This window comes from Lobosporangium transversale (assembly GCF_002105155.1).
Source record: "Lobosporangium transversale strain NRRL 3116 chromosome Unknown BCR41scaffold_8, whole genome shotgun sequence".
NCBI classification, from domain to species: domain Eukaryota; kingdom Fungi; phylum Mortierellomycota; class Mortierellomycetes; order Mortierellales; family Mortierellaceae; genus Lobosporangium; species Lobosporangium transversale.
The window spans coordinates 297,395-321,605 of NW_019028986.1; the positions used below are offsets into that span (position 1 = coordinate 297,395).

General features: G+C 41.3%; 8 protein-coding genes across 8 annotated transcripts; 5 read left to right on the forward strand and 3 right to left on the reverse strand.

The window, feature by feature from the left end:
- Positions 1-3,706: 3,706 nt before the first annotated feature.
- On the forward strand, positions 3,707-5,048 carry BCR41DRAFT_333411 (allantoicase; the record flags this gene model as incomplete). The annotated part of the gene is made up of 2 exons (XM_022021890.1): positions 3,707-3,830; positions 4,009-5,048. The coding sequence occupies exons 1-2, from the start codon at positions 3,752-3,754 to the stop codon at positions 5,046-5,048; spliced, it is 1,119 nt and encodes a 372-aa protein (XP_021883828.1). The 5' UTR covers positions 3,707-3,751.
- A 188-nt stretch (positions 5,049-5,236) lies between these two features.
- Positions 5,237-6,806, reverse strand: BCR41DRAFT_420104 (COP9 signalosome). Its single transcript, XM_022029851.1, has 6 exons — positions 6,546-6,806; positions 6,355-6,437; positions 5,975-6,171; positions 5,698-5,805; positions 5,533-5,598; positions 5,237-5,417 (listed from the first exon to the last, which is right to left on the reverse strand). The coding sequence occupies exons 1-6, from the start codon at positions 6,642-6,644 to the stop codon at positions 5,326-5,328; spliced, it is 645 nt and encodes a 214-aa protein (XP_021883829.1). The 5' UTR covers positions 6,645-6,806; the 3' UTR covers positions 5,237-5,325.
- A 594-nt stretch (positions 6,807-7,400) lies between these two features.
- BCR41DRAFT_301737 (phosphatidylinositol N-acetylglucosaminyltransferase subunit C) lies at positions 7,401-8,767 on the forward strand (the record flags this gene model as incomplete). Its single annotated transcript, XM_022020635.1, has 5 exons — positions 7,401-7,509; positions 7,627-7,848; positions 7,952-8,277; positions 8,386-8,552; positions 8,698-8,767. 5 exons carry the CDS (start codon positions 7,401-7,403, stop codon positions 8,765-8,767), a joined length of 894 nt encoding a protein of 297 aa, XP_021883830.1.
- Positions 8,768-8,935: 168 nt separating this feature from the next.
- BCR41DRAFT_333417 (hypothetical protein) lies at positions 8,936-10,474 on the forward strand. Its single transcript, XM_022021891.1, has 5 exons — positions 8,936-9,048; positions 9,152-9,323; positions 9,431-9,638; positions 9,786-9,970; positions 10,117-10,474. The coding sequence occupies exons 1-5, from the start codon at positions 9,021-9,023 to the stop codon at positions 10,460-10,462; spliced, it is 939 nt and encodes a 312-aa protein (XP_021883831.1). The 5' UTR covers positions 8,936-9,020; the 3' UTR covers positions 10,463-10,474.
- A 226-nt stretch (positions 10,475-10,700) lies between these two features.
- On the forward strand, positions 10,701-12,811 carry BCR41DRAFT_420107 (mate-domain-containing protein). Its single transcript, XM_022029852.1, has 2 exons — positions 10,701-11,250; positions 11,435-12,811. The coding sequence occupies exons 1-2, from the start codon at positions 10,734-10,736 to the stop codon at positions 12,712-12,714; spliced, it is 1,797 nt and encodes a 598-aa protein (XP_021883832.1). The 5' UTR covers positions 10,701-10,733; the 3' UTR covers positions 12,715-12,811.
- A 281-nt stretch (positions 12,812-13,092) lies between these two features.
- Positions 13,093-16,800, reverse strand: BCR41DRAFT_393818 (hypothetical protein; the record flags this gene model as incomplete). Its single annotated transcript, XM_022028592.1, has 4 exons — positions 13,093-14,819; positions 14,986-15,104; positions 15,215-15,275; positions 15,483-16,800. The coding sequence occupies 4 exons, from the start codon at positions 16,798-16,800 to the stop codon at positions 13,093-13,095; spliced, it is 3,225 nt and encodes a 1,074-aa protein (XP_021883833.1).
- A 4,830-nt stretch (positions 16,801-21,630) lies between these two features.
- Positions 21,631-21,925, reverse strand: BCR41DRAFT_348622 (hypothetical protein). Its single transcript, XM_022023327.1, has one exon. The coding sequence runs from the start codon at positions 21,913-21,915 to the stop codon at positions 21,640-21,642; it is 276 nt and encodes a 91-aa protein (XP_021883834.1). The 5' UTR covers positions 21,916-21,925; the 3' UTR covers positions 21,631-21,639.
- A 327-nt stretch (positions 21,926-22,252) lies between these two features.
- BCR41DRAFT_384676 (clathrin light chain-domain-containing protein) lies at positions 22,253-24,067 on the forward strand. Its single transcript, XM_022027599.1, has 4 exons — positions 22,253-22,896; positions 23,021-23,139; positions 23,275-23,427; positions 23,569-24,067. Exons 1-4 carry the CDS (start codon positions 22,540-22,542, stop codon positions 23,759-23,761), a joined length of 822 nt encoding a protein of 273 aa, XP_021883835.1. The 5' UTR covers positions 22,253-22,539; the 3' UTR covers positions 23,762-24,067.
- The last annotated feature ends 144 nt before the right edge of the window (positions 24,068-24,211 follow it).

Genomic DNA, 24,211 nt, shown 5'->3' on the forward strand with positions numbered 1-24,211 from the left:
GCATTCACTACCCGTCCAAGCGTGTTCGAGATACCCTTTTGATTGGTTCCCCTGATGATATCCGCAATATGGCCCTCGGTAAGCTTAGCCATCTGCACACACTCTTTCGTGCCAAACGATTGTTTCATCCATTTCTGAAGCTCTGGCGGCGCTTTGCTGAGCTTCGCGTAAATATGTGCGATAAGGCGGTATTCCTCCTCCGTTACGGTTGTCTTACTAAGTCGTATCGGCGTTTGAAAACCATTCCCATCCATGCCGATAAGGAAGGGATTATCAATCTCATGTTCTTGAGAAAACATAGATTCGTTCGACTCTTCATAAATAAAAAAGTTCCGCCTCTGTCTGATCGATCTTGTACTAAATCCTACGGGAGATCCTGGAGAGCTGTACCTTGACCTGTTGTTATTGCTATGGTGAGGGATAGAAGGAATTTACATCGAAGACGTTGTAAAAATTTTGCTATGATGTGAAGGAAGACAAAAGTTGTTTATTATTATTGTTAAGCATGAGCCTTTTATTGAACCCCACCAGAGCTGTCACTAATATCAGTATGAGCTGCTGTAATAATTCAGATCTAAAACAGCAGGAAAATAGAATGCTAAAATACAGCCACATGTATATATTTTCACATCCATATGAAAAACATATTAACGTTCATATGATAACCTCAGCAACATACTTTGAGGATGGAGAGGATATCGGCGAGAAAATTTTTAAATTGCAATTGGATGCCATTGACCTCGTCAACAACCCAACTGTCGTGTCTACAAGCAAGAATTTAGTCTGTTCCTTGTATGGTCAATTTGAATATTTTATTGGGTTTTGATATTTTAGAACGATACCATAATAATCATAATGAACTTATTCCTTGATGCATTTAGCTCTGTGGACTCAATTGGGATACTACTTATAACCCTGGCCTTGAGCAAGGTGTCATTGAGCATATCCGGACATTGCTGACGCGTCCATCATTCAAGCTTATTCTTGAGGATCAATTGCAATTTGTAGGCCTGGATAAAGGCCTTAAGGCCTCGTCGATGTGATCACGGATAGGACCTCCGATAGGATCTAATCCACATCTTTACATCATTGTAAGCGCATTGTACTTTTGGCATCTGCGATACTGTGCTCAAATGAAGTGAACAACTATCTATTTGATTATTACCTTATATTACTATAGTCTTAGGACGAATGAACTCTCTGCAGTGTACTTCCCATTTAATAAAGATATCGAGGGCACAGACATTACAGACCTTATTTTCAATCGTAATGACATCGTTTACCTTGGAGTGGCCAAACAAGCATGCAGAAAGTTCACGAGAATGCCGTGGAAATAACTACAAGGGAGACTTAGAGCTAGATTTACAGTTCTCTCGAAAGGGTCCTCTTCTTAGGGTTAAACTTCCAGGGGACCGATTCAACAGAAGCCTGATTTCCCGGTCAATAAGTGGAAAATCCTTAACCTTGCTAAGGATGAGATTGACCGAAACATGGGTGTTGCATTTGTAAACACTTCCCATTTCATTTATCATAATAAACACGTCTTTCTTTCGTTCTCGTTACTTATTATGATCAAAGACGGGGTCTACTGTATCTAAACTAAGGCATAGACGTATTTATACCAATGTCTTCATATCGGATGGAGATTAGGATGTGGCTTTCAGATTAGAAATATACTCCGCCACGAGCAGCTTTCAACACATCTACCTCATGGGAAAGAGAATTCACATGTACTCCACTATACTTTAGAAGCCTTGTAAGTGAGAACTATATAGTAATATATTATATTATATAGTTATACCACGAGAAAACAGAGTTTGAGAACTGTGCAAACTCATGATCTCGTCTTATATAGCATATAAATAATCCAGGTATATATAGTATACAGTGGAACCTCGATAATTGTACACTTTTGTACAATTTTCGAATTTGTTATATTTCTTAGTCATTGGTTGGCTAAGAGCCTTACTCTTTTTAAAAAGGTGAAAAAAACCCACACTCAGCTGGAGTAGGGAAATCAGTAGAGGATTTTTAGAATAGTTTTTCATGAAAGTGGACTTCTTAACCAATCAATAACCGAGAAATATAACCAATTTGAAAATTGTACACTCGCTATAGAAAACGTTCGGATGTGCAGTTAGGGGAACCTATAAGTGCAAGGTCACCTGAACATATATATATATATATATATATATTTTGTAAAATTTAGAATACAGCTCAATTTAATAAAACCTAATTTTTATCCGAACGTTTTCTATAGCAAATCGTTCGGATAATCAAAGTTCGAGTGTACATGTATATACAAAAGTGTACAGTTATCGAACAAAATTGGCAAGCGACGATCAAAGCAAAGTCACCATGTTCAGGTTGAAATTGAAACGTCTTGCTGAGAAGATATTTTGGGAGGAGATTCATGTTGAAATTTAATAGTGTGTGTGTCCAAGCAAGGGCTTTTATTTGCCCGCCTTTTTTGGTTTTTTGAATTCAGCCAATCCCCTTGGATCATCCCAAATTGAAATTTTGTTTAATGACGCAAGTGCAGCATTGAACCCATTTTCCATCATCCCCGCCTTTTCTTTTTTTTCTCCGATTCATTCCGGGGTATACAGCTTGATTTTCTGTCGATCAGGTGAAAGACATGCATTGGCAAATGCAACTATCCCAACTGTTTGCAGCCCAAATAGCATACCAGTCGTGGATATGCTAAAAAAAAAAAATTATAATATATAATTATTTATGGTGCTGCAATACTGTATTATTATACAAACACGATTGTGTTCTGACCAATTCGTATATATACGAAGTTCAATGGGTCACTCACAGGAACCAGGCACGCATGAACAACAAACACGCACGAACCATTCATGAAAGTTTATGTAAAAAAAAAAAAAAATAGAAGTTGCAAAGTCCTGTGGAGAGCTTTTCAGTATAAATACCATCAATAGATCGCAACTCCATAAATATATACTTTCAAGTCATTGTCTGTATTAGAGTTTTCTATTCATTTATTTCTTTAATTTCTTTGTCGCTATGGATATGTACTTATTAAGGACTCTGAAAATGAAAACTCTGGGTTATAAATCACGACTTGTTTCAAAAAAAAAAAAAAAAAAAGACATCTCAAAGAAATCGACTGCTACAAACTGTTATAAGCGATGTTATGGCCATGGTTATACACTATGATTAAATCTGTCTTGGAGGTTGAGGAGCCTGAAAAAAAAAAAAAAAAAAAAAAAAAAAAAGATCAAAACCGTTGTATATAGAATATTACCCAGTCTAGACATAGTAAAATAAAGAAAGAAGAGTGAGGTTGGTTAAGCGGGCAATTTTTAAAATGTGCCTGTGCCAAAAGTAGCTCCTCAAAGGTCAAGAAAAAGAACGAAGGAGGAGTACAAAACCAAGGACAGGGTTAAACTAGGCTGTGAGAGTGTGAGAGTGCTGTAATAAAATAATCCGCTTTCTTGCAAAGTGAAGGACTTGCCCGTGGACAATTGAGCCATGACCACTGTAGTCAGCAAAGCTAAAAAAGAAGGGCAAATGTAAAGCAAAGCGGCGGGGGAATTAAAAAAGGGGAAGATCAATCAGAACGTTAAAACAGTACCTTGGATCTGTATCCACTTTTTTTTTTTTTTTTTTTTTATATATATATAAAGAGGAGCATTTCCATTTTTCTTCTCTTTTCTCTTCTCTTCACCTTTTCTACATTCTCACATTTAACATCATATCTTAATATCCATATCAACATCCAGCCATGACTCAAACTGCTGCTGCTCCCGTTAACACCGTTGTCCCCAATGAGAAGATCAGCGAGACTTTCAAGGACAATATCGGTATGTCATCTCTTTCCTTCATTTAATTTTACTCCCGCATATGTTTGGAATAACTGTCCCTAACTCTTCTCGTCATTCCATCTCTGTATCCTGTCCATTGGTCTCTGATAACATCAATCATGTTGGCATTGTATCGTTACCCCACACTCCACCCTATTTTAACCGTTATAAATTCAAGACCTTGCTGTTGCTACCCGTGGAGGCAAGGTCTTGACCGTTTCAGACGAATGGTTCGCTGAGGCCAAGAATCTCTTGACTGCTGCTGCACCCATCCATGCCCCAGGACGCTTCGTTCCCACTGGCGCTTGGTATGATGGCTGGGAAACTCGCCGTCACAATGCTCCCAACTTTGACTGGTGTGTAATCCAGCTCGGATATGCTGGTCACATTGCTGGTTTTGAAATCGACACTGCTTACTTCACTGGTAACCACGCACCCTTCGTCTCTGTTGAGGGCTACACTGAGACCTCGGCTTCAAAGGCTAGCGCTCGTACACATGAGGAGTGGGCTGCAGTTGAATGGGCCCCAGTCTTGACCAAGGTTCCTCTCAACCCCGGCTCTCGTCATGCTTTCAAGCTTGAGCAGCCCACAACCGATTATTATACCCACATCCGCTTCTGCATGTACCCTGACGGTGGTGTTGCCCGTCTTCGCGTCTATGGAAATGTTCATCAGATTCACCCCGCCAACAAGCACGAGATCTATGACTTGGCTTCAGCTGCTGCAGGATCTGTCGTCACCGACTTCTCGGATGCTCACTTCGGTCACCCCTCCAACATGCTTCTTCCTGGACGCGGCCATGACATGTCTGATGGATGGGAGACCAAGCGTTCTCGTGCTCCTGGCCATGTTGATCACTGCACAATTCGTCTCGGTCAACCTGGACATGTTACTGACATTGAAGTGGACACTGCTCACTATATGGGTAACCCCCCCAAGGCTGTCACCATTGCTGGATTTGAGATTGGCTCAGATTCCCCCATTGTGCTCTTGGATCAGGCCCCTATGACCCCCCATCGCCAACACTTCTTCAAGGTTCCCGCCGACTTGACCGAGAAGCGCATTGCCAAGATTCAGGTTGTCATGATCCCTGACGGCGGTATCAAGCGTGTCCGTATCTGGGGTGCTGCTCAGCTCCCTGCTGTTGAGCCCGAAAATTCTTTGATCGGTGTCCGCCAAGAATTGCCTGATGAGCACACCTGGAACCAGAAGAAGTAAATTAATCAAGGCGGTTTGCATCATGAGCCATATAGAATAATTGAAAATGTACAAAACTTGTAAATTCAATAAAAAAAACAAAGTATAATCTCAACTTGAAAATATACTGCATTTGATTTGGCGTTTTACACACTCGATTATTTTATGATATATTAAACTAACATGTTTATTTGTCATACGAAAAAAAAGGGGGTGCAAGCTACAGGTAGCAAGATTTATTTCTGCCATTGAAAGAGACCTCCATGATATGATATATTAACTAAGCTATCTACAATGTTCATGATGATTCCTGCTTGACTTCCAAATGGGCCACGATATCAGCCAGCTGACCAAATTCCTGCAAACCCACAGATCGGTTGGGCGTAGGTCCTAAATAATAGAAAGAAAAAAAAAATTGTCAGAAGGATATTAATTGCTTCTCTTTGTTTGCTTGATAAGCTTTGTTATTCACATTGTTAGAGATTGCTAGATCAAGTGGCCATACCTGGAGCCTTGGGATACAGTAGACCCGTTGATGCGTCATATCTCCATCCGCGCGTAGCAACAAGCTCTATCATTACATAAAGCAAAATTAATAACACCCCATTAGTGTTTGTTCAACCATTCTCTAAAATAAATGTACATGTGCATGGGTAGATGGAATTCTCACGTTCTGCCGCAGTATTTTCGTCGAGTGAAATGCGAGATGCAGCCAACTGTACGGGTAGTGAGGTGTATGCCTTGGCCAAAAGATCTAACTCCCTGTCCTGAATTGAATCTATAAATAATAGATGAAGATCTCAACGATATAAGCAAAATGGCTTTTCTGAAAACGATACGCCATAATATTCACCCTTTTTTTTTTTTTTTTTTTTTTTGCCGTTTTTCTTCCTGTAGTGCTTATAATGGGATGATTTCATGCTGTGTGGCAAAGTAATGGACTTTACCTTGCAACAAGGCAATCAGAGGTGCGAGTGATGAATTCCAGCGCGACTGATGTAAAAGGGCATAAATGTCCTTCAAGTTGCCATTCTGTCGCTCCCATTGTCGCATCTTCTCCAAAACCTGGATCAATGTTGCTAGTTGTGGTGCTTGTGCCCTATATTCTTCTGGAATGCGATGAACAAGACTCCGTGCTGAGTACCTATATTAAAAAAAGTCACAGGTGACATATAGAAATATGAGTTTGTGCCAGCATATGATAGGTAAAAATATAAAAAACCAAAGACGATAGACCGTCGCTTCTTTCTCTTAGCTCCCTGCTATTGCAAGTGTCCTTTCGCTTGCTACATAGACTTGCTTGCTACTGTTTCATAACGCCACTTACAGATCATGGGTCACAAGGTACGATGCAAGAAGTGGTTCATAAACAGTATTCAGAGGAACGGCATCGATTTCGATGGCCGAAATCTATAATATGAATGTTTGAGGACAATTGCTGGGGTTAACATCATGTTCATCCCTGTTTTTCATTGTAGAATAAGATATGTGGACGTGGTCAAATGAAGGCGCCATTACTAGAAATTCAAGCTGTTCATAAAGAGGGATAAGCTCCTGATAACGTCCAGCCTTGAGAGACGCGTCCGCTTGTTCGAGAAGTTGCTGAGCTTGTGTCATTTTTTTGTGTGGCTATGGTTGTGAGTGATGAAATTGAAAGAAAGGACAATGGGCAACTGAACTATACGCGTTCAATTGTTCTCTACTAAACCATGGACTGTTCTTTGAGTGGCGTAGTTTCAATTTCAATTGTCAAATTGTCAAACAAAGGGTTGACAGATGCCATAAAACCATCTCTCCATCTTTTATATTTGGAATTAGAGAAGGCACCATCAGAGTCAGGAATTAGGAATTGGGGGTCGGGAATTAGGGATCAAGGATTAGAATCAGGGAACAGGAATCAAAAGAGCAGCAGATAATAGCTCGAGCATAATCTAGTTTAGCCAATAGTACCAAAAGTACCATCAAAGTCAAGCAAAGTGTAACTGAGCCACTGCCTAGTATCGTAGAATATCCAGAGCAAAAACAACGTCTCACATGGAGCAAATGCCAACTGTCTTCAACTACTGCCCACGCGATGGCAGGCCGTTCCGGGAGGGGGAGCAGTTTTGTCCTCTTTGTGATTGCCAAAGGTATAGGTGGACTAAAAAAAAAAAAAAACGTTTTTGGTTTCAGTTGACATCAAAGAATTTTACTTATGCCCAGTTATACATGCTGACATGATCTCCTTGCGCTTCACTACAGGAGTATAGACCCGGTAGGTAATGTTAAAGAGCAGTATGCTATTCAGTAAACGTATTCTTGAGTAATGTCTCCGTCGAGTTATCTAAATCACTGTTGACCATATTGTCTTAGTCCCCAAGTTCACATCCAGGAATGATATCTACACCACTGCGGGCACCATGGAGAAAACTGCTTTATGTTAAACAGGATTACCCTGACAATTACGTGGACGAAACTTTTCTTGAGGAGCTACAAAAGAATGGTACAGTTTGAGAGAAAGGGAGTAAAAAGAGAGTAGCGAAAGCCAGATCATGGCAATACGGCTGTCAAAACGTCTTTAATTGACTTTTTTTTTTTTGCTTATAAAAATGGAGGTTAGCAAATGTCCGGCAATACGAATATTGGTCCGTCGTTCTCGAGTCAACCATCATTAGTCAACACATCTCATCTATTGTCATCTTTGTAGCTATTTTCATCTATCTTCATTTCGGGATGCTTAGCTCGCACGCGCTTATTACGATAGGAACTGTTGGCTCAGCTATTGGATATGGATTTTGGGATTGGAGTAACACGATGCTGACGCCGGATTCCAACTACCAGCGTAAGAATCTTATGCAAGCCCGGTTTAATAAGATTGTACAGTAAAAAAAAAGGCTCCACTAAACGCCCCCAGTGATTTTTTTGTGGGCTGATGGACACCATAGGACGGAAAATCTTCAAGGGTGCAGTACTATTCTTTCTGACGTTGCTTGGGCTTACCCCGATCCTCAAGACCTTGACAGAAAAAACTTCAGAAGACACAATTTGGGCGCTGACAGTGATATTGTTTTTAGCAAATCTAGCGTTTCATGATTATGGAAGTGGTAACAGACGCAATATCAAATATCCCGGATCTTTATCAACCAACGCTGCCATCTTCGCTTCGGTGGTTTTAGCCTCAAGGTTCAAGACGAATTTACATGTGTTCGGACTCATGTCCTTTGCTGTTGAATGGTTCGCACTCTTTCCGATGCTTCGACGGCAAGTGAGGGTAAAGAAAGAAAAAAGGCAAATAACCTATTCATATGTCATAGCTATGATCGTATAGCCTTTTTTTGTATGGCGATTAAGATCATAATCTATTTGTATTCACTATTAGAGCATATCCAACCGAGGTAATCTAGCGCTGACGATCATATTATTCCTAGCAGCTACGACGCTGTTTAGCCAGATATCCCCGGCGATTGTCGTTATCTACATTCTCGGAATGGCTTTCTTGACATTTGTCTGTCCGTTCTGGCTAATTTGGATTCAGCGATACAAAAAGTAAGCCTTCCTTCCTCCTTCATCTGTTGCTTATTCTAATTGCATCGAGAGAGTGATATTGTTTGCGGTCGGATCAATTTTCTGAACTCTCCTTTTTTTTTTTTTTTTTATTCTTAATGCTTTGTCTGATATGTTTGGGAATTAGTGAGATCCATGGGCCATGGGATGAAGCTCGACCAAAGATCCAGCACGGACGCTCGTTCGATTACAACTAAAACAAAAGAAAATTAATAAACGTTTTTTTTTTTTTTTTTTTTTTTTTTTTTGGAGTCCCAAAAACAAATAGGCCAAGCACATGAAATTAGCAGACATTTATCCAGGCACAGCCCCTGCCACGGTTGCTTGTCTTAAAATAGAACAAGTCAGAGATTCATTCTTTTTTTTTTTTTTTCTCCTTGCATCTCCATTTGACGTGTCTGGTTTATTACTGCAAGAGTGCATTCACATTGCATAGTACTTTAGTACAGGATGGTCATCATTCCTTCGAGCTACCCTGGTACATTGCCTTCCCTTAATCTCAGTTCTCCCCCTTCAATAAACCCTAGTATCGATTACACACTGTGTCACTCACTTTTTTTTTTTTTTTTTTTTTTTTTAAGCACAGGGCATTTTTTACATGTTAGGACATCCCTCCCTTTTCAAAAACTTGATATGTCCTATTCTATTAACGATCATTTGGGGACTTGCTATGCTTATTTTTGGGTTTGCATACTTGCTCAAGTTGCAGGCTCATGCCCTTATTAATGTAAAGTGTCCTGCCGCTGTCGCCTGGTGAGTAAGAGAGGACAAGGAATCTTATTTCCTTTCGCCGTTTTTATCCCTGACGATTCACTCTAAATTGATGGCTTTATTTACTTTTTTTTTTTTTGTCCTACTAGGATCGTATGTATTATTTTTGTACTGCTTGAAGTAGGAGTTTTGTCTATCCTGTTCTATCTCATTATCTTGCCGATTTATCAGGATGGTCTTTTTGACCGTGTTCTCAAATTAAGAGGCTTGAAGCACGTCCTGAAGGCAAACGAAGGCAATGACTTGGTCAAGTGTATGCGCGGTGTTTCGGGTGGCCTTTGGATCTTATTCTTTCAGGTGAGGGTTGTTATTATCCAAGTTTGATTAGACTCGGTTTTCCTCTCATGAAAGTCTTCTTTTCCATGCGTGATTTGTCATATGCATAAAGTGAACAAATTAAATGAAAACTGATAAAAAGAAAAAAAATTATTTACTTTCCTGCAGATCCTCGTATTGATTTTAACGCTACCACTCAACATTGTGCCTATTCTTGGTCAAATGGCATTTGCAATCATCAATGGATGGGTCCTGACTTTTGGTCTACGATTTCATTATGATGCAGAAATCCGCAATATTTCAGTCTTACAATCGAGACGAGAAGCATGGCAGCGGCGAAGTGATTATACATCGTATGTTTTTTTTTTTTTTTTTTTTTTTTGTTTTGCTTATAACCTTACGATACAACTTTTTAAGCGGTTTTTAATATGTGATACTCAAATTACTATCACAATGAATTGACCTTTTTTATCCCTCTTCATCGAATGTATCAACACAGGTTTGGTGCAGTTGCAGTAGGCTTAGAAATGATTCCTATTGCCAATATCTTTTTCGTCTGGACAAATATTGTGGGCTGTGCACTCTGGGTTGCAGATGAGATTGAGAAGAGCGAGGCGCAGTTGCAGTTGGAGCAGTCGTCGCAGACCCTTATGGGAACCCATCAGAACATTCCTCTAAAGGTGAATACTCTTAATTACAGCCCAGGAAGCCGTGTCACGGGTGTGAACTCAGGATTACCATCCTATACGCCTCAGATGCAACCACAGTATCAACCGTCGGACCCATATGCACATCAAGGATCGCCACGTGTACCTCCCAAGAACAAGAAGCATCCAGAAGTTTAGAAAAAAGATTACTGAAAAAAAAAAAAAAAAAAAAAAAAGACTAATGAATGTGACATCATTCTGCTCGTGTGCACAGACCAAGCCAAGCATCAACCCCGTAATTCCATCGATGAGATCAATCAAAAACCGGATTCCGGATTATTTTGTCGTGATTAATAAAAGCTTGCATGTCACATCAATTTTTTTTTTTTTTTTTTCCTCTCTTTCTTCCTATCTTTTTTTTTTTTTTTTTTTTTTTGTCAAGTCCTTCTTGAAGGTTGATTTTAAAAACATGTCATCGTTTCCAAAACACTCCTATGAGCAAGCATATGATCATGCCTTCCCTCCAAGTCCACCTCAACTACACCAGTATATCTCTGTATTTCCTACGGTCTCAGAGCGGACACCACTCATCACTAAAGCTCCCACTACTCCTACTGGCCCTACTGCTACTAGCAGCAGCAATAATAACAACAACAGCAGCAACAGTAACAGCAGCAAGCCTCAACTCTTACCATCTTTTGTAACACCTGGACCTTTAACACCATCAACAGCAACAGCATTAGTAACAGACACTGATGCACTTCTTGGATATGAGATTGAATATCAGCAGCAACAACAACAGCAACAACACCAACAATACCCCATCACGAATGACGGTTACCCTACATCTCTGTCAGCGCGAGAAACAGCTTTAAAGGAGCTTAGAATCTTATTGCGATACTCTGGACCGGTAGTATTGACTTATATACTTCAAAATTCGCTCCAGCTTGCCAGCTTAGTTTCTCTTGGACATTTGGGATCTATTGGTAAGTAAATGATTACTTATTGTAAAAAAAAAAAAAAAGTCAATGGATCGAGAGAGGACGACCTTAATGAATGGAATGACGATGGGTCACAAAAAAATAAATAAATAACAATAATAATGACTCTGTCTTTATCGCTATTTTTGTGTCATGTTTAATTAATTCACTTCTTGAATGTTTATTATAGAGCTGGCGGCCTCATCGTTGGCCTCCATGTTTGCTTCTGTGACCTGTTGGTCAGTATCCCTTGGCACTGCAACTGCACTCGACACTCTCTGCTCACAGTCGTTTACCAGCCATCATCCCCACACCCTTGGATTACATCTTCAACGTGCAATCCTCATCCTCATGCTTCTCCTTATCCCTATCGCAGGTGTCTGGTTATCTTCAGAACAAATATTTCTTTTATTGGGACAGGAGCCCGCACTTGCTCAGCATGCTGCCATTTTCATGAGAGGCCTCTTACCAGGTGCTCCTGCTTATTTGATCTTTGAGTGTGTCAAGAAATTTTTGCAGGCACAGGGAAATATGCATGCTAGTACCTTAGTCCTCTTGATTGCTTCGCCTATTAATGTCATCCTCAACTACGCTTTGGTTTGGAACAAATATATTGGCATCGGATATATCGGCGCGCCCATCGCCACGTCAATCTCATACTGGAACATGCTGATCTTGTTGCTCCTTTATGTTCGCTTCGTGGATGGGTATCAAGGTTGGGGAGGGTGGACACGGGATTCATTGACGGGTTGGCCTGCATTTATGAAACTGGCCATCCCAGGGATATTGATGGTCTGTACAGAGTGGTGGGCCTTTGAGGTCCTCTCCTTGGCTGCCTCCTTTCTCGGCACAATTGCCTTGGCAGCACAGTCTGTTGTGGTACAAACGTCTGGACTTCTGTACACCATTCCATTTGGTATTTCCATTGCTGCGTCAAATAGAGTAGGCAACTTGATCGGCATGGGTGATCATCGATCAGCTCAGATCTCTAGTCATGTCTCCATTGTACTGGCAGTCCTCTTTGGCGTCATCAATTCCTTGGTGCTCCTCACATTCAAGGATCATTGGGGCCGTCTTTTTAGCGAGGATGCCGATGTCGTTAGCACAGTGGCCATGGTTTTGCCTTTTGTGGCTCTTTTCCAGATCAGTGATGGCGTTGCTGGCGTTGGCGGAGGTGTTTTACGTGGTGTTGGTTTGCAACATCTGGGCGCCTACTTGAATTTAATCGCCTATTATCTTGTAGCCTTTCCGATTGGTTTTGTCATGGCCTTCAAGCTCGGATGGGGTTTGCGAGGCCTTTGGGGCTCTCTGTGTATAGCACTTTCTTTGGTCAGTTTGGGAGAGCTGTGGGTGATCATCAGAACTAACTGGCCATCCGAGGTCCGAAAGTGCAAGATCCGTAACGATCAGTTGGTAAAGCGCAGGGAATCCTTACAGGCTGAGATTGAGGCTACAATGCCAACACATTAAAACATTAACTATAAAATACATGTATACATATTATACTAACAATCTACTCAAGGCTTTGGAGGGAAGTTTTTCCCTAATTCCTATGCATTCCACTAACAATAAAATAAAAACCATTGTACTTCATTCACACAACAAGCAAACTTACATCCAATTACTTCATATTTCATTTCATGGCATTATATTATATTATTTTAAAAGATCGTGTCTATGTCTATCAATAAGATAAAAGAGAGAGAAAGGAGATGAAGAAAGGGGAGAATGATCATGAGTGTTTCTCATATCATACAGATTCTTTAGAGTAAAATATATATATTATAAGTAAGAAAGAAAGAAAGAAAGACAGGAAAAAATAAAAATAAAGATAGAAAAAAAAGTAAATTACAATGAAGAGAGATTGGCCATTGCTGTGCTATGGCGCCTCGCCACGCCTTGCTCCTTGGCAAGATAGTTGTTATTCTCGGTCATCGAGCTGGTGTCAGATATGAAGAATCCACTCTCAGAAGAGCTTAAGCTCTGGCCATACATTGGCATTGGCATACTCTGCATACCAAATATGTCGAAACAGGGACCTTTGGATTTTGTGAATGAAAAGACGGTATTTGTGTTATTGTTTGAGTTATATTCAACACCCTTAGTATTCTCCTCATCGCCAGCTTGTTGATGGTTCTTATTAGTGGGGTTGGATCCACCTGCTGTGGGCGAAGACAGTGCAGCAGACAGTGGCGAACGAGTCATAGGCGAATGCTCCTGACGGCTGACCGTTGTTGATTCTAATGAGGCTGCAGAACCGCCTACAATCTCGTCTGCAGTCCCATTAGAATTAGTGGCATTCATCCCGTTGATCCACTGGTTGGGATCCAGCGGATGCTGTGGAGGGATGTCTAGCCGAATGCCTGCAGCGCGAGCGGGCTCCTTTCGATCACGGATCACTGGGAAGGGAAACCCCTTCGACCCATCATCTTGCTGAGTGGAGCCTTGGAGATTCTGCGCATTATAAGCTGCCGAAGGAGCCAGCCAGGCAGAAGTATCACGATCCCCATAAATACCTCCAGCGGAAGCAACTGTGTTCGGGTTGATTGGATTTGTGGTCATATCCATTGCCTGGCTAATTTCCATAGCCTCAACAACTGAATCAAGGCTTTCATGACCTGATTGTTCTTGTTGCTGCTGCTGCTGCTGCTGCTGCTGTGATGATGCTTCATTCTTATTCATCAATATGCTCTGAGTAATCGATCCAGAGTTATACTTCTGTTCCAGCATTTGCAATTGCTGGTTTGAGTCCATGTAGCTGGAGTAGGCTCCACCAACAATATTAGGGTAACCGTGGATAGCGCTAGAGCTCGAAAAGGTCTGGTTATCATGGAAGGCCCCCGATGCACCACTTGCAGAGCGCTGTTTCCTGAGCCGACGGGGCCGTGTGCTGGAAGAACTATAGCCATAGTAATTGGATGCAAGGCTGTCGGCATATGATGCTAACGAAGTGAATGGATTCTCTTCCGGACTCTTAAATGGGACAGAGCTACTAGGAGTGGTGCCAGCACCAGCAGCTGGCGCAGTACTAATCGTAGGACCGGAGTTGATGCTCGAGTGGCTGTTTCCCTTTGATTGACTTGCAGCGTTATTGCCTGTAGCATGGATGATTGAGCGTGAACGGCGTCGAGGAGGTAGTCTGTTCTCCTTTAAATCTTGCAGGAACTTTGATTCATCGGGCTTCTGTCTTTCACTCTTAGACACAGCTTGAACAGAAGAAGGTATACTACTAAAAGGGCTATAAGCGGAAATCTCCTGGCTGTTTACCATGGAGGATTCCGACTCATATTGGTTTGTAAACATAAAGGCGGTTGTGTCTGGCATTGGAAAACCAGATCCCGATGTGCTGGATACCACAGGGGAGTCTGATGGAGAGGAAGGGGATTCAACCGATCCCCTGTTATTATTTGCGGTCTGATTTGCCCATTCTTGACGACGGCTATTGCGGATGATCATATTTTGTTTGCGACGCTCAATCTCAGTGCGAATATACTCTTCTTTGGCCTCAGAGTATCCTTCGCCGTAAATCTTTCGAGCATTTCGGTACACGCGACACCGCATATCGTTAAAGCGATCTATTGGTCAGTAGAATGACGACAGTGTACATGATGAGTTAAAAAACGCATTGAACATCATTTGAACTCTCCTCACCCTTGATTCTCATCCCTTTTTTTTTTTTTTTTTTTTTTTTATAGATTTAGATTTTGAGCATTTGCGAGCGATAGGAATGCGACAACTTACTTTTCTCAGGGTTACAATTCCTCCACTTGCGCATCCGCAGGGTTGTCTCATCGCGACTAACCTGCTTCTTCTCATGACCTTGCCACCGTTTCTGATCACGTTGGCGCTCATAAGGTGTGCTTGAAGGATGTAACAAATGGTCGAGTTTGGTAAAAGGTTGGTTAGAAGAGCATTCTTTCAGTGCATAGAAAATGACAATAATAATAAAGTAGATAAATAAAATACATACTTATGAATGTTCTTGTTCTCAAGGTGTCGCTTCAAATTCGACTTTGTGGTGAACTCTACAACTTTAAAGAGAAACGGAGAATCACATTAGTCTCTTTCTTGTTCAACAAATTAGTTTGTTCGAGGTTACACCTATTGCCAGGGAAGGTGCACAGCCCTTCTCGTAAGGATTGCAGGGATTTCAGAGGTCTGTGCATCATTTGTTTGTGTCCGTGGGGGAGTGGAAATGTCTTTAAAAAAATATGTTTGTGTATTGTTATTGGTGTTACCTTTGCTCGGATCACATTTTGGACAGATATACACCAGGGTCTTTCCATCTTTACCAATAACGGCATGGATGTCATCTACAGTTTGAAGAGGACCTGAAACAGAAGGAATGCGCTTCGACTGTTGCTGTGGCTCTTGCTGGGACTCTTGCTGTTGCTGACCACTTTCAACGATATTGTTGTCAGGGGATGAAGGCCGAGCTAAACTGTTTGATACCAAGGCGCCAAGACTTTGTTGCGATTGTTGGCCATAGCACTGCCCCTGTGATGTCTGGTATTGGTCATTATAGTCGAACGAGCGAGCTATACTAGGACCAGCGGCCGATAGCGGCGAGGACGACTCAAATGGATGTTGCGACATGCGGGAACTATCCGTATCCGAATAGAGCGAAGGACCCAATGGGAGGATAGTGCTAGACCCATACCGCACGGTGCTGTTGTAGTTTTGGGCGGATGTAGACGACATGGATCCATAGTGTGAGGAAGAGTGGTACATCATATCATTGTTAGCATGGGCTGGTGAAGTGGTTCCATAAATATTGCTAGCAATCTCGGCGGCAGTCATGGAGAGGCTATCGTATTCAGTGCCCTGAGATTGGGATAAAGGGCTTGTGAATGGGCTGTGATAGGGGTATGAAGTTTCCGAGGAGGATGGCTGCTGTGGCTGGTAGTGATGCTGGAATCCATTCTGTTGAGGAGAGCTATTGTAAGATTGATAGGGAGAGTTGGTGGCTGATTCTTGCTGTGAATGTTGGACACTCATGGCTGCCAGGGCTGGTGTTAGATGACCCAGGCCTACTGAACTAGCATTACTGTCAATGCTGCTCGTACTTAAGCATCGGTTTCGATTACTGCTTCCGGCAGTGCCGGCTGCGCCAGGCCACAGGTAGCTAAGCCTTGCCTGATGAGAGTACAGATTAGCTACTCCACTCGAGACATTGGAGTTATTATGGCCCAAGATGGGTGAGAACGCGGTAGAGCTCTGTTGAAATGAGTCTCTTCGACCTCTCATGCGGCTACTGTAGCCTGATCGTGCGCTCAATGCTGCACTGTTGCTGGCGCTGTTGCCTTGGCTGGTGAAGCCCATGGCGAGTGGAGAGCGGATTTGCGGGACAGAGGAATGTTGTACAGAGAGTGGGCTTAAGTAGCCAGCACTAATGCTACTGCTGTTATTATTACTATTACTGCTGTTGTTGGTGCTATCATTGGTATGATCATTATTCTGTGCGTGCAGTTGCGTATAGGTAGGGGTATAACCCGTCAAGATATTGCTGTTTGTTGTTGTGTGCCCTGAAGATTCAGGCGCGGATGATGAGGTCATGGCAATAGAATCTTGAACACTTTAAGTTGAGGCAGAAGGAGGTGATGGAAGTATAGTAACCAATATGTTTGTCTGTTGATTTGCGGTAATGTGCAAAGAAGAACCTGAAGATTGGAGAAGAAGAAGGGAAAAAGAAAGAAACGCTCAATAGAGCTTTAGTTCGCTGTGGAAGTAGATTCATGATATGCCTAAACAGCAACAAGCACTTGCTATCCATGCACGCTCCAAAAAAAAAAAAGGGAGGCATGACAGGAACACGCAGATGATGCGGACACAAAAAGAAAATAAAAAACATACCTGATGTGGTGCAACCAAAATGTTGATGTCAAGGAAAAGGGGTATTTATGAATACGATTATAATGGGCGGGAAGCTTGGACAATGGTGTTTAGGATATGGTAAATGGTAGGATTAGCGGCTAAAGGGCAATTGGGATGAACAGAAATGAATTATTTTATTCTACTGATTGTAGAGTTATCCACAATAAGAGTAAAAAATAAAATAAAATAAAAAAAAGGAGCCACAAGGGGTGTGCTAAAAGACAAGATCGGGGGCCGGTGGCGCAACGGAGGACAAGGGGAGACAGTCAGTCAACAGAACGCGGATGCACGAGGGGACAGAGAAAGAGAAAGATGTATAAATGAATGAAGATATTTGCTGAGCACACTTTGAGATGAAGGAGAAAAGTGAGGAACAGAAATAAATGAATGGATGAGGTTAAAATATGTCGAGAAAAGAAGCGAGAATAACAAAGAGGAGAACCAGAAAGTGTAAGGTTTGGGGTGATGAAGTAGAAATAAAGGAGAAGTGAAGGATGACAAAAAAAAAAAAAAAGACTAATGAAGAATCAATGAGATTTGGAGGGATAGAGCAGGTTTTATAAGCGAAGAGTGTCTGCAGTGCAAGCCGAAGTTGGTAGGGGAGGAAGAGAGGGGGTCGCAGGAGTGTGAATAAAAAAAAAAAAAGATGCATTTGGGGCATGTGCTACATAATGGTGCTCAATTTGGTCTAAGCAAGGATAAAATAAAATAGACATATTCATAGATTAGTGGTGCATGCAGACAAAGGAGGCATTGACTACATATACTCGACTACACTGGATACAATACTTGTCTACTCAATCGAGGCACGAGATGAATATATGATTATGTTAGAAAGAACTACCATTACTCTATTATTTGTCTCTTTGTCTATGCATATTTGGTTTGCTTTTTTTAATCGTCTTTTGTGCTGACTTCTGTGAATGTGGTACGACTGAGGAGACAGAGGACATGGTTGCACAGAAATACACAAACAAACATCACACACGGACGCACAACTCAACAAACAACAGACTTATGCGCGCGAAAAAAATAAAATAAAAAAATAAAATAGCAATACATAATAATAATAACAATAATAATAATAATAATAATAACAACAACAATAATAATAATAATAATAATAATAATAATAATAATAGTAATAGTAAGAATAATAATATACACAGCATGCTCCTTCTCATCATCACCCGCCATCAACCATGATTTGATTCCCTGCTTGTCTGCCTGTCAGTGTCAGGCATTTAGTTCTTTCATAACTGAATTCCTCACGTTTGAGCTAGAAGCATCTCCATTTATCCTTGTAGCTAATTGACTTGATTTGAATAACCTTACAAGAGGCATGTATATATCATTTCCGACTCATTACAGTATTGGAATAAGGTCATACACTGTGAAGGAAAGCAAACTAACCTAGACACTATCCATACGCGATCATTAAGACATCAGAGTTAGAAGTTATTGAGGTGTTCAAGTGATAGTAACAAGAACAATTGCATTTACTTGACAACGTTCTGATGGATGTGGTCTTTTTGCCTTTTTTTTCTAAAATTTCCTGCAACTTAATCGCCTTTTTTCTTTTTTTTTTTTAGCAGGAAAAAAAATCGTGTAGGATAAATTGGAAGAGAGTGCGTGATGCTTCGTCATCAAAGACAGCCAAGTCCAAGGCTCGGAGGAGATCCGGAGGAATATCTAAAAAGGAAAAAGAAAGTAAAGCAAAAAAGAATAAGAGATGGAGTCCTAGTCGTCAGTTAGCCGGACTGGGCGAGTATTCGTAGATCTGTCCCTTCAAAGTCGTTGGCGGACCTCCCCAACTATTTTTCATAGAATGAGAAGTGGGATGGATGAGCCGTACTGTATGGACAGTAAAAGATTAATGAAGGGCTCGTCCTCAGCATCAGACCAAGAGCAAGGACCATCCAAATAATAGATGTCGGCAAGGACCCCGAATGAAATGGACTAGTTTGCAGATATTACACCTTGTACGACCGTCCTCATAAAGAGAACGCTTGTGTCATAAGCAAACCAAGACGCGTACGCGAATTACTGTCATTACATTTCGCAATATATGAAATCCAACTGTCTATTTTTCTAAAAGACGGTGGAATCTAGGATAGCGCAGCCATGTCAATGCTTCATTTCGGTTTTTTATTTATTTATTTATTTTTTTCTACATAGCCGTTTTGCACTGGCCATATATCATATTGCAAAGCGTATCTCAATTTATTGACACAGGGACCAATAATGGAGATATACCTTTTGGGCTTTTCTTCTCGGTTGACAAACTTTTCTATTGTTCTACACGCTATACAAAAGAAGCACGGCGTTTGTTCCTTCTGCTTAATCGAAGCATTACTATCTTGCATCTGGACACGTAGCTAGGATCATGGTCAGACTTCATCCTGCGCTCTGGCGCTGTAAACAGAATGTTCATGTCCTTGCGGCTTATGACGTACGGAAATAAAAAAATAAAATAAAATAAAAAAATAAAATAAAAGTTTATTATACCTTCCAATGTCGGTGGGATAGAAGGAGCAATCAGTCGTCGACAGCACTTTTGATGTATAAATTGCAATACATGAGGCAAATGCGCCGACTACGTTTGCAATCCATACAACGGATTGGTTCCTGCGATTTGTCTGGTGATAGACGAATGTCTGAGAACTTGGATTATGCAAGCCTTCCCTTGCAGACATTTCGCTTTTTTAAAAATCCAACGTTGATAAAAAAGGGATGAGTAGCCCTATTGGACATATGACGAACGATATATCTCTTTATTTTTTATCCCTTGATTACCTCTTGGCGACTGCACACTTCACATGTAGTCCTCAGAAAAGAAACGGAGAAAGAGGCTGAGTTTAGGGCTTTAATCATTCTCAGTCTGATACCAATGCCATTATTCCTTTGTCTTGTAATCCTAAAAATATGTTGGTCAAAAGCCTGTGGTTCTATTGCATAATGAGTCTGACACGAGATAAAAAATGTTTGTTGTTCTGAAAGGATTGGCCACCTTTGTCATGTGGTGAAAAAGATCATAGACTTAGCACTGTAACAATAGTTTTACGATCACATAGGGCATACGATGGCCATGGACACATTCCTGTGGGGGTAAAAAAAATAAGAAAAAAAAAAATAATTGCGATGCATCCTCAATCAGTGGCTACCATTCTCATTGCCTTCATAATTCAGTAATCATTTTGCTTGTTGACAATCTCATTACACTGACAATGTCAAGAAGGGTCCTTGTGATACTTCGTATGCATAAATGCTCAATAATCATGCGTCTCTGTTCCATGTTTATTTGAATGTAATGAATCTGAATGGCTCCCCTGTGGACCTGATCGGACACTTTGATTTATTATACCGATGTATCCCTAGCATTGATTAGTGTTTCTGGTTGTATGTACATTTATATCCTAAATGAGATACCACACAAAAAGAGCCCGCCCCCTCTAATCTCTGACGCCCCAACCATGCTGTGCCATTTCATTGCCTTCCTCTAAGAATCTGATAATGAAATTATAGAACATTATGAACATAATAGTTTAAGGTCTCAACTATCCAAAACCAAGTTGCAGCATGAATCCAGTCTGCAACAGGCAAGCTGGTTGAATGAGTGGAGCCGATCTAAGAAAGTTGTTTGTTGACAAGAGGAGAGCTGGTATATGCTTTCTTTTCTTTTCTCTTCTCTTCTCAAAGGGCAGCAACACAGCATGTCGCTAGTGTCTGTCATTCAGTGGTCTTTCCGTCATCAACACCATGATTTTTGGATTGGTTGCTTTATTCTTCAGCAACAGATCAAAAAGAATACTATCTAAACTGAATTTTTCTTGACTATTGTCGATCCGTTCCTTAATATACAATCGTTTGGCTCTATTATACTTCTGGCATCAATACGATGTGTTTTCTCACACATGTGCATTGTATACTTTGATTCAACAAGACTATCTTTGCAACGACAAACTATGTGATTTCTGCTGTAGTTCTTGGTTTGGTGGCATATTCGATATTCGAGTGAGCGCAGTGTTTCATAGAGAGTTTACCTTATGCGTTGGAGATTTAGGGCCATCCTCATGACTACTATAGCACTTGTTAAGTTGCTGGCCATGCTTATTGCACTTTTGCACCGAATACCTCGATTAGAAATTTGTCGTTGAAGGCTCTCATTTGCCGATCGTATTGGTTGTAGTCATTGTAGCCTCCGATACGCTGTAGCTGGTGGTCTTTAGTTTCCATTTTGGCCGATGTTATTCAAAGAGTCTTGGGTGCCATTGACCACATCATCATCTGCTTCCTATACGATTTCGGTGGATACTTGGCTCTCTAGGCTGTTTTCCTCAGTCAGACCATATGCCTCGACCGCGTTTTTTATCTTCTTGATACTAGTAAAGACGCTGCTTCAGTATGGACTGCTGCTACTGCAGCGCTATCGACTGTCGCAATGAATGAAGAATATGTCGATACTCTCCAGAATTCTATTATCAGCACAGTTGCTTCGCGTTTCTTCCGCGGAATGAGCATCTAGTACCCTCGCGTCTTGGACTCTCTGGCCAATACCCCTGTTGTCTTTGTGCTATTGAGGGCCTCCAGCGTCATCGCTCTCTTCCTGATTGGGAACTTTGTGTGCCCAATCTTTGCCGTACCTCTCTTGCTGGAATTGGTTATTCGCTTGGAAGGTTTTGCTACAGGATGATCAGTGGTTTTGGTCATCATCACTGGATTCTTTTCGGTTGTTGGCTTTGGTTGTTTCAAGGAAGAGTCCTTCAGAAGGCATGCGCTATGCATTTGTAAAATCATATTATTTAGACTTCCTCTCATATGTTCAGCGATCACCGTCCTTCTGGCTGGGTTAGCTGAGGTGAATGTTCGTAAAGCATGTGGGTTCGCTTATCATGTTCCTCTAAATTTAAATTGAGTGCGGTGATGAAGGTACTGTTTTAAAGTCGGGCTCCATCCAAGATGTGGAGGTCTCGTCCAGAACGCATATTTACATGAAAGAAAGTAGACGTTGCACAGTAACAGCAACTGTGTCAACTGTAACTCACACGCCATGTGCAATAGATTAATTTTCTACTGATCACGGGATTAAAATAAACCAATTGCAACATCGTGGCAGTTTCCATCGCTTCCATCACTTCCATCACTTCCATCTTCTCTTTCATTATTGTTAACACGATTAATTTCTCTCATCTGTAAGTCTTGCCTCACGACTTTAGCTCGACTACGGCGCCTCCGCTCTCTCTTGTCCCCTTTTGTTCGACCCTTTTCACTTAACTTTCCATCGAATCGCGTTTTAGCCTTTTTGCAGGAACCATGCGTTATGTGCGACACGTCAGAGTGTCTTATTTTGTACACTGACTCGTTGTTACTCAATTTGAACGTTCATAGGCAGCATCGGTAAATACAGTACATTGAACCAGCATGGACGACTTTTCATTTGATGCACCAGCTTCCAAAAAGACCGACTTTGGGTCGGATGATCCCACAGCTGATTTCCTTGCTCGTGAGCAGGCTATTCTCGGTGACGATGCTGACTTCCTTGCTGGTCTCTCATCTGGATCTGCTGTAGCATCACTATCCAACAACCCCAGCGATGACTTTGAGTCGAACTTCCCTAGCTTCGCAGAACACGAGGTTTCACTCAGTTCCCCTCCTGTCAGTGGCAAGAACAACGATGCCACTGTCCCCTCAGTTGCTGTTGCTGCAGACGATGATTTTGGTGCATTTCACAGTGATTACCCTGTTATCGAAACTACTGATTCAATCCCTGTGAGCCAGGTATGTATATCCATATCTTCAGATCCAATCCTTATCTGAACTCGCTTTTTCTTTGTTAGCGTTTTAACCAATAGCGAAGATGGTATAACGTTGATATTGACCTTACGATTGGTATATTGAAAAGGCGTATGCTGCTAGTATCCCAATTCAAGCCACTGGAGCTAGTTCTGGATTCAGAAGTCCAAGTCCTTCATTGAGCCGTACGCCTCAATTCAAAGCTCAAGAAGTTCCTGAGGTCATCAGGTAGGAGCATGGGTTCAGAATATTTTTGAGCAGGAGACTTTTCCATGAAATTGATTACATTTGTCATTCCATTATTTTGCTACTTATATTTGTTGCTCTTGACTAATAATAATAAAAAACAATACTATGAATTAGAGAATGGCGTGAAAAGCAGGCGGCCATCATTACAGAGAAGGATGAAAGATCAGAGACTAAACGTCAAGAGACGATTGGGGCTGCACATGAGGCAATTGATCGTTTTTATGAGGATTACAATCAAAAGAAAGCTAAATCCATTGCTGAGAACAGGTACTCTATCATGCTCTGAACATGGACGCTGTAAACTCCATATGTTCTCTGTTTTTTTCTATTTTTTATTTTTTATTTTTTATTCTTTCATATTCTTGGTGGGACACTAAACATTTTTTATTTTATTATAAAAAATCATAGAGATAAGGAAGCAGCATTTTTGGCCAAGCGTGATGATGTTTCTTCAGGAACTCAATGGGAGCGCATCAACCGCCACTTGGACAATAGCCCCGCAGCTGTCGCTGCAGCACTGAAAGCCGGCCGCCGTGACACTAGCAGGATGAGGGAGTTGCTTCGAGATCTCGAGAAGGACCCCAACGCTCCTGGAAAGTAGAGAGCCAGTGAGAGAAAATGTGTACGCGAATGTGTATTAAGGAAACGTAGACAGTACAGAGACGTAGAGATATCATGGAAAGTAACTTGGACTGGATCCAATACCACAAAAGCGCACACTTATCATTTGCATAAAATGATTTCTGGGCCATTAGAAATGACCGAAAGCGAATAAACAAACTATGTGTTTACAGTGAAGAGTCTTTGCTGATTTCTTTCTGCCGTAGGTTCTACAGACTTTAGAAACTCGTTTCACAGGCAGTGGATGAAAAGGAACACGAAAAGCAATAATGATCTCTTGTCTTGGGTCGTGGCTAATAGTCAAGATATTGAGGGAATGTTTTCCTTATCTATGTTACCAAGTAATCAAGTAGACCTTGACGTCTGATGGGCTCTAGCCGTAGTCCTTTATTCCCCCAACTCTAAATTGACAGCCGCAATGGGATAGTGT

Bases quoted from the DNA above. Each gene is read 5' to 3' on its own strand.
- BCR41DRAFT_420104 (XM_022029851.1), bottom strand. From the start codon at position 6,644: ATGACACAAGCTCAGCAACTTCTCGAACAAGCGGACGCGTCTCTCAAG. The intron at 6,172-6,354 runs GTAAGTGGCGTT...TTTTTAATATAG, and splicing joins TACCTTGTGACCCATGATCT to GTACTCAGCACGGAGTCTTG. The intron at 5,806-5,974 runs GTAAAGTCCATT...TATTATTTATAG, and splicing joins TCTGATTGCCTTGTTGCAAG to ATTCAATTCAGGACAGGGAG.
- BCR41DRAFT_333417 (XM_022021891.1), top strand. From the start codon at position 9,021: ATGGTCATCATTCCTTCGAGCTACCCTG. The intron at 9,324-9,430 runs GTGAGTAAGAGA...TTGTCCTACTAG, and splicing joins TGTCCTGCCGCTGTCGCCTG to GATCGTATGTATTATTTTTG. The intron at 9,971-10,116 runs GTATGTTTTTTT...GTATCAACACAG, and splicing joins CGGCGAAGTGATTATACATC to GTTTGGTGCAGTTGCAGTAG.
- BCR41DRAFT_420107 (XM_022029852.1), top strand. From the start codon at position 10,734: ATGTCATCGTTTCCAAAACACTCCTATGAGCAAGCATATGATCATGCC. The intron at 11,251-11,434 runs GTAAGTAAATGA...TGTTTATTATAG, and splicing joins TGGACATTTGGGATCTATTG to AGCTGGCGGCCTCATCGTTG.
- BCR41DRAFT_348622 (XM_022023327.1), bottom strand. From the start codon at position 21,915: ATGATTTTACAAATGCATAGCGCATGCCTTCTGAAGGACTCTTCCTTG.
- BCR41DRAFT_384676 (XM_022027599.1), top strand. From the start codon at position 22,540: ATGGACGACTTTTCATTTGATGCACCAGCTTCCAAAAAGACCGACTTT. The intron at 22,897-23,020 runs GTATGTATATCC...TATATTGAAAAG, and splicing joins ATTCAATCCCTGTGAGCCAG to GCGTATGCTGCTAGTATCCC. The intron at 23,428-23,568 runs GTACTCTATCAT...AAAAAATCATAG, and splicing joins AAATCCATTGCTGAGAACAG to AGATAAGGAAGCAGCATTTT.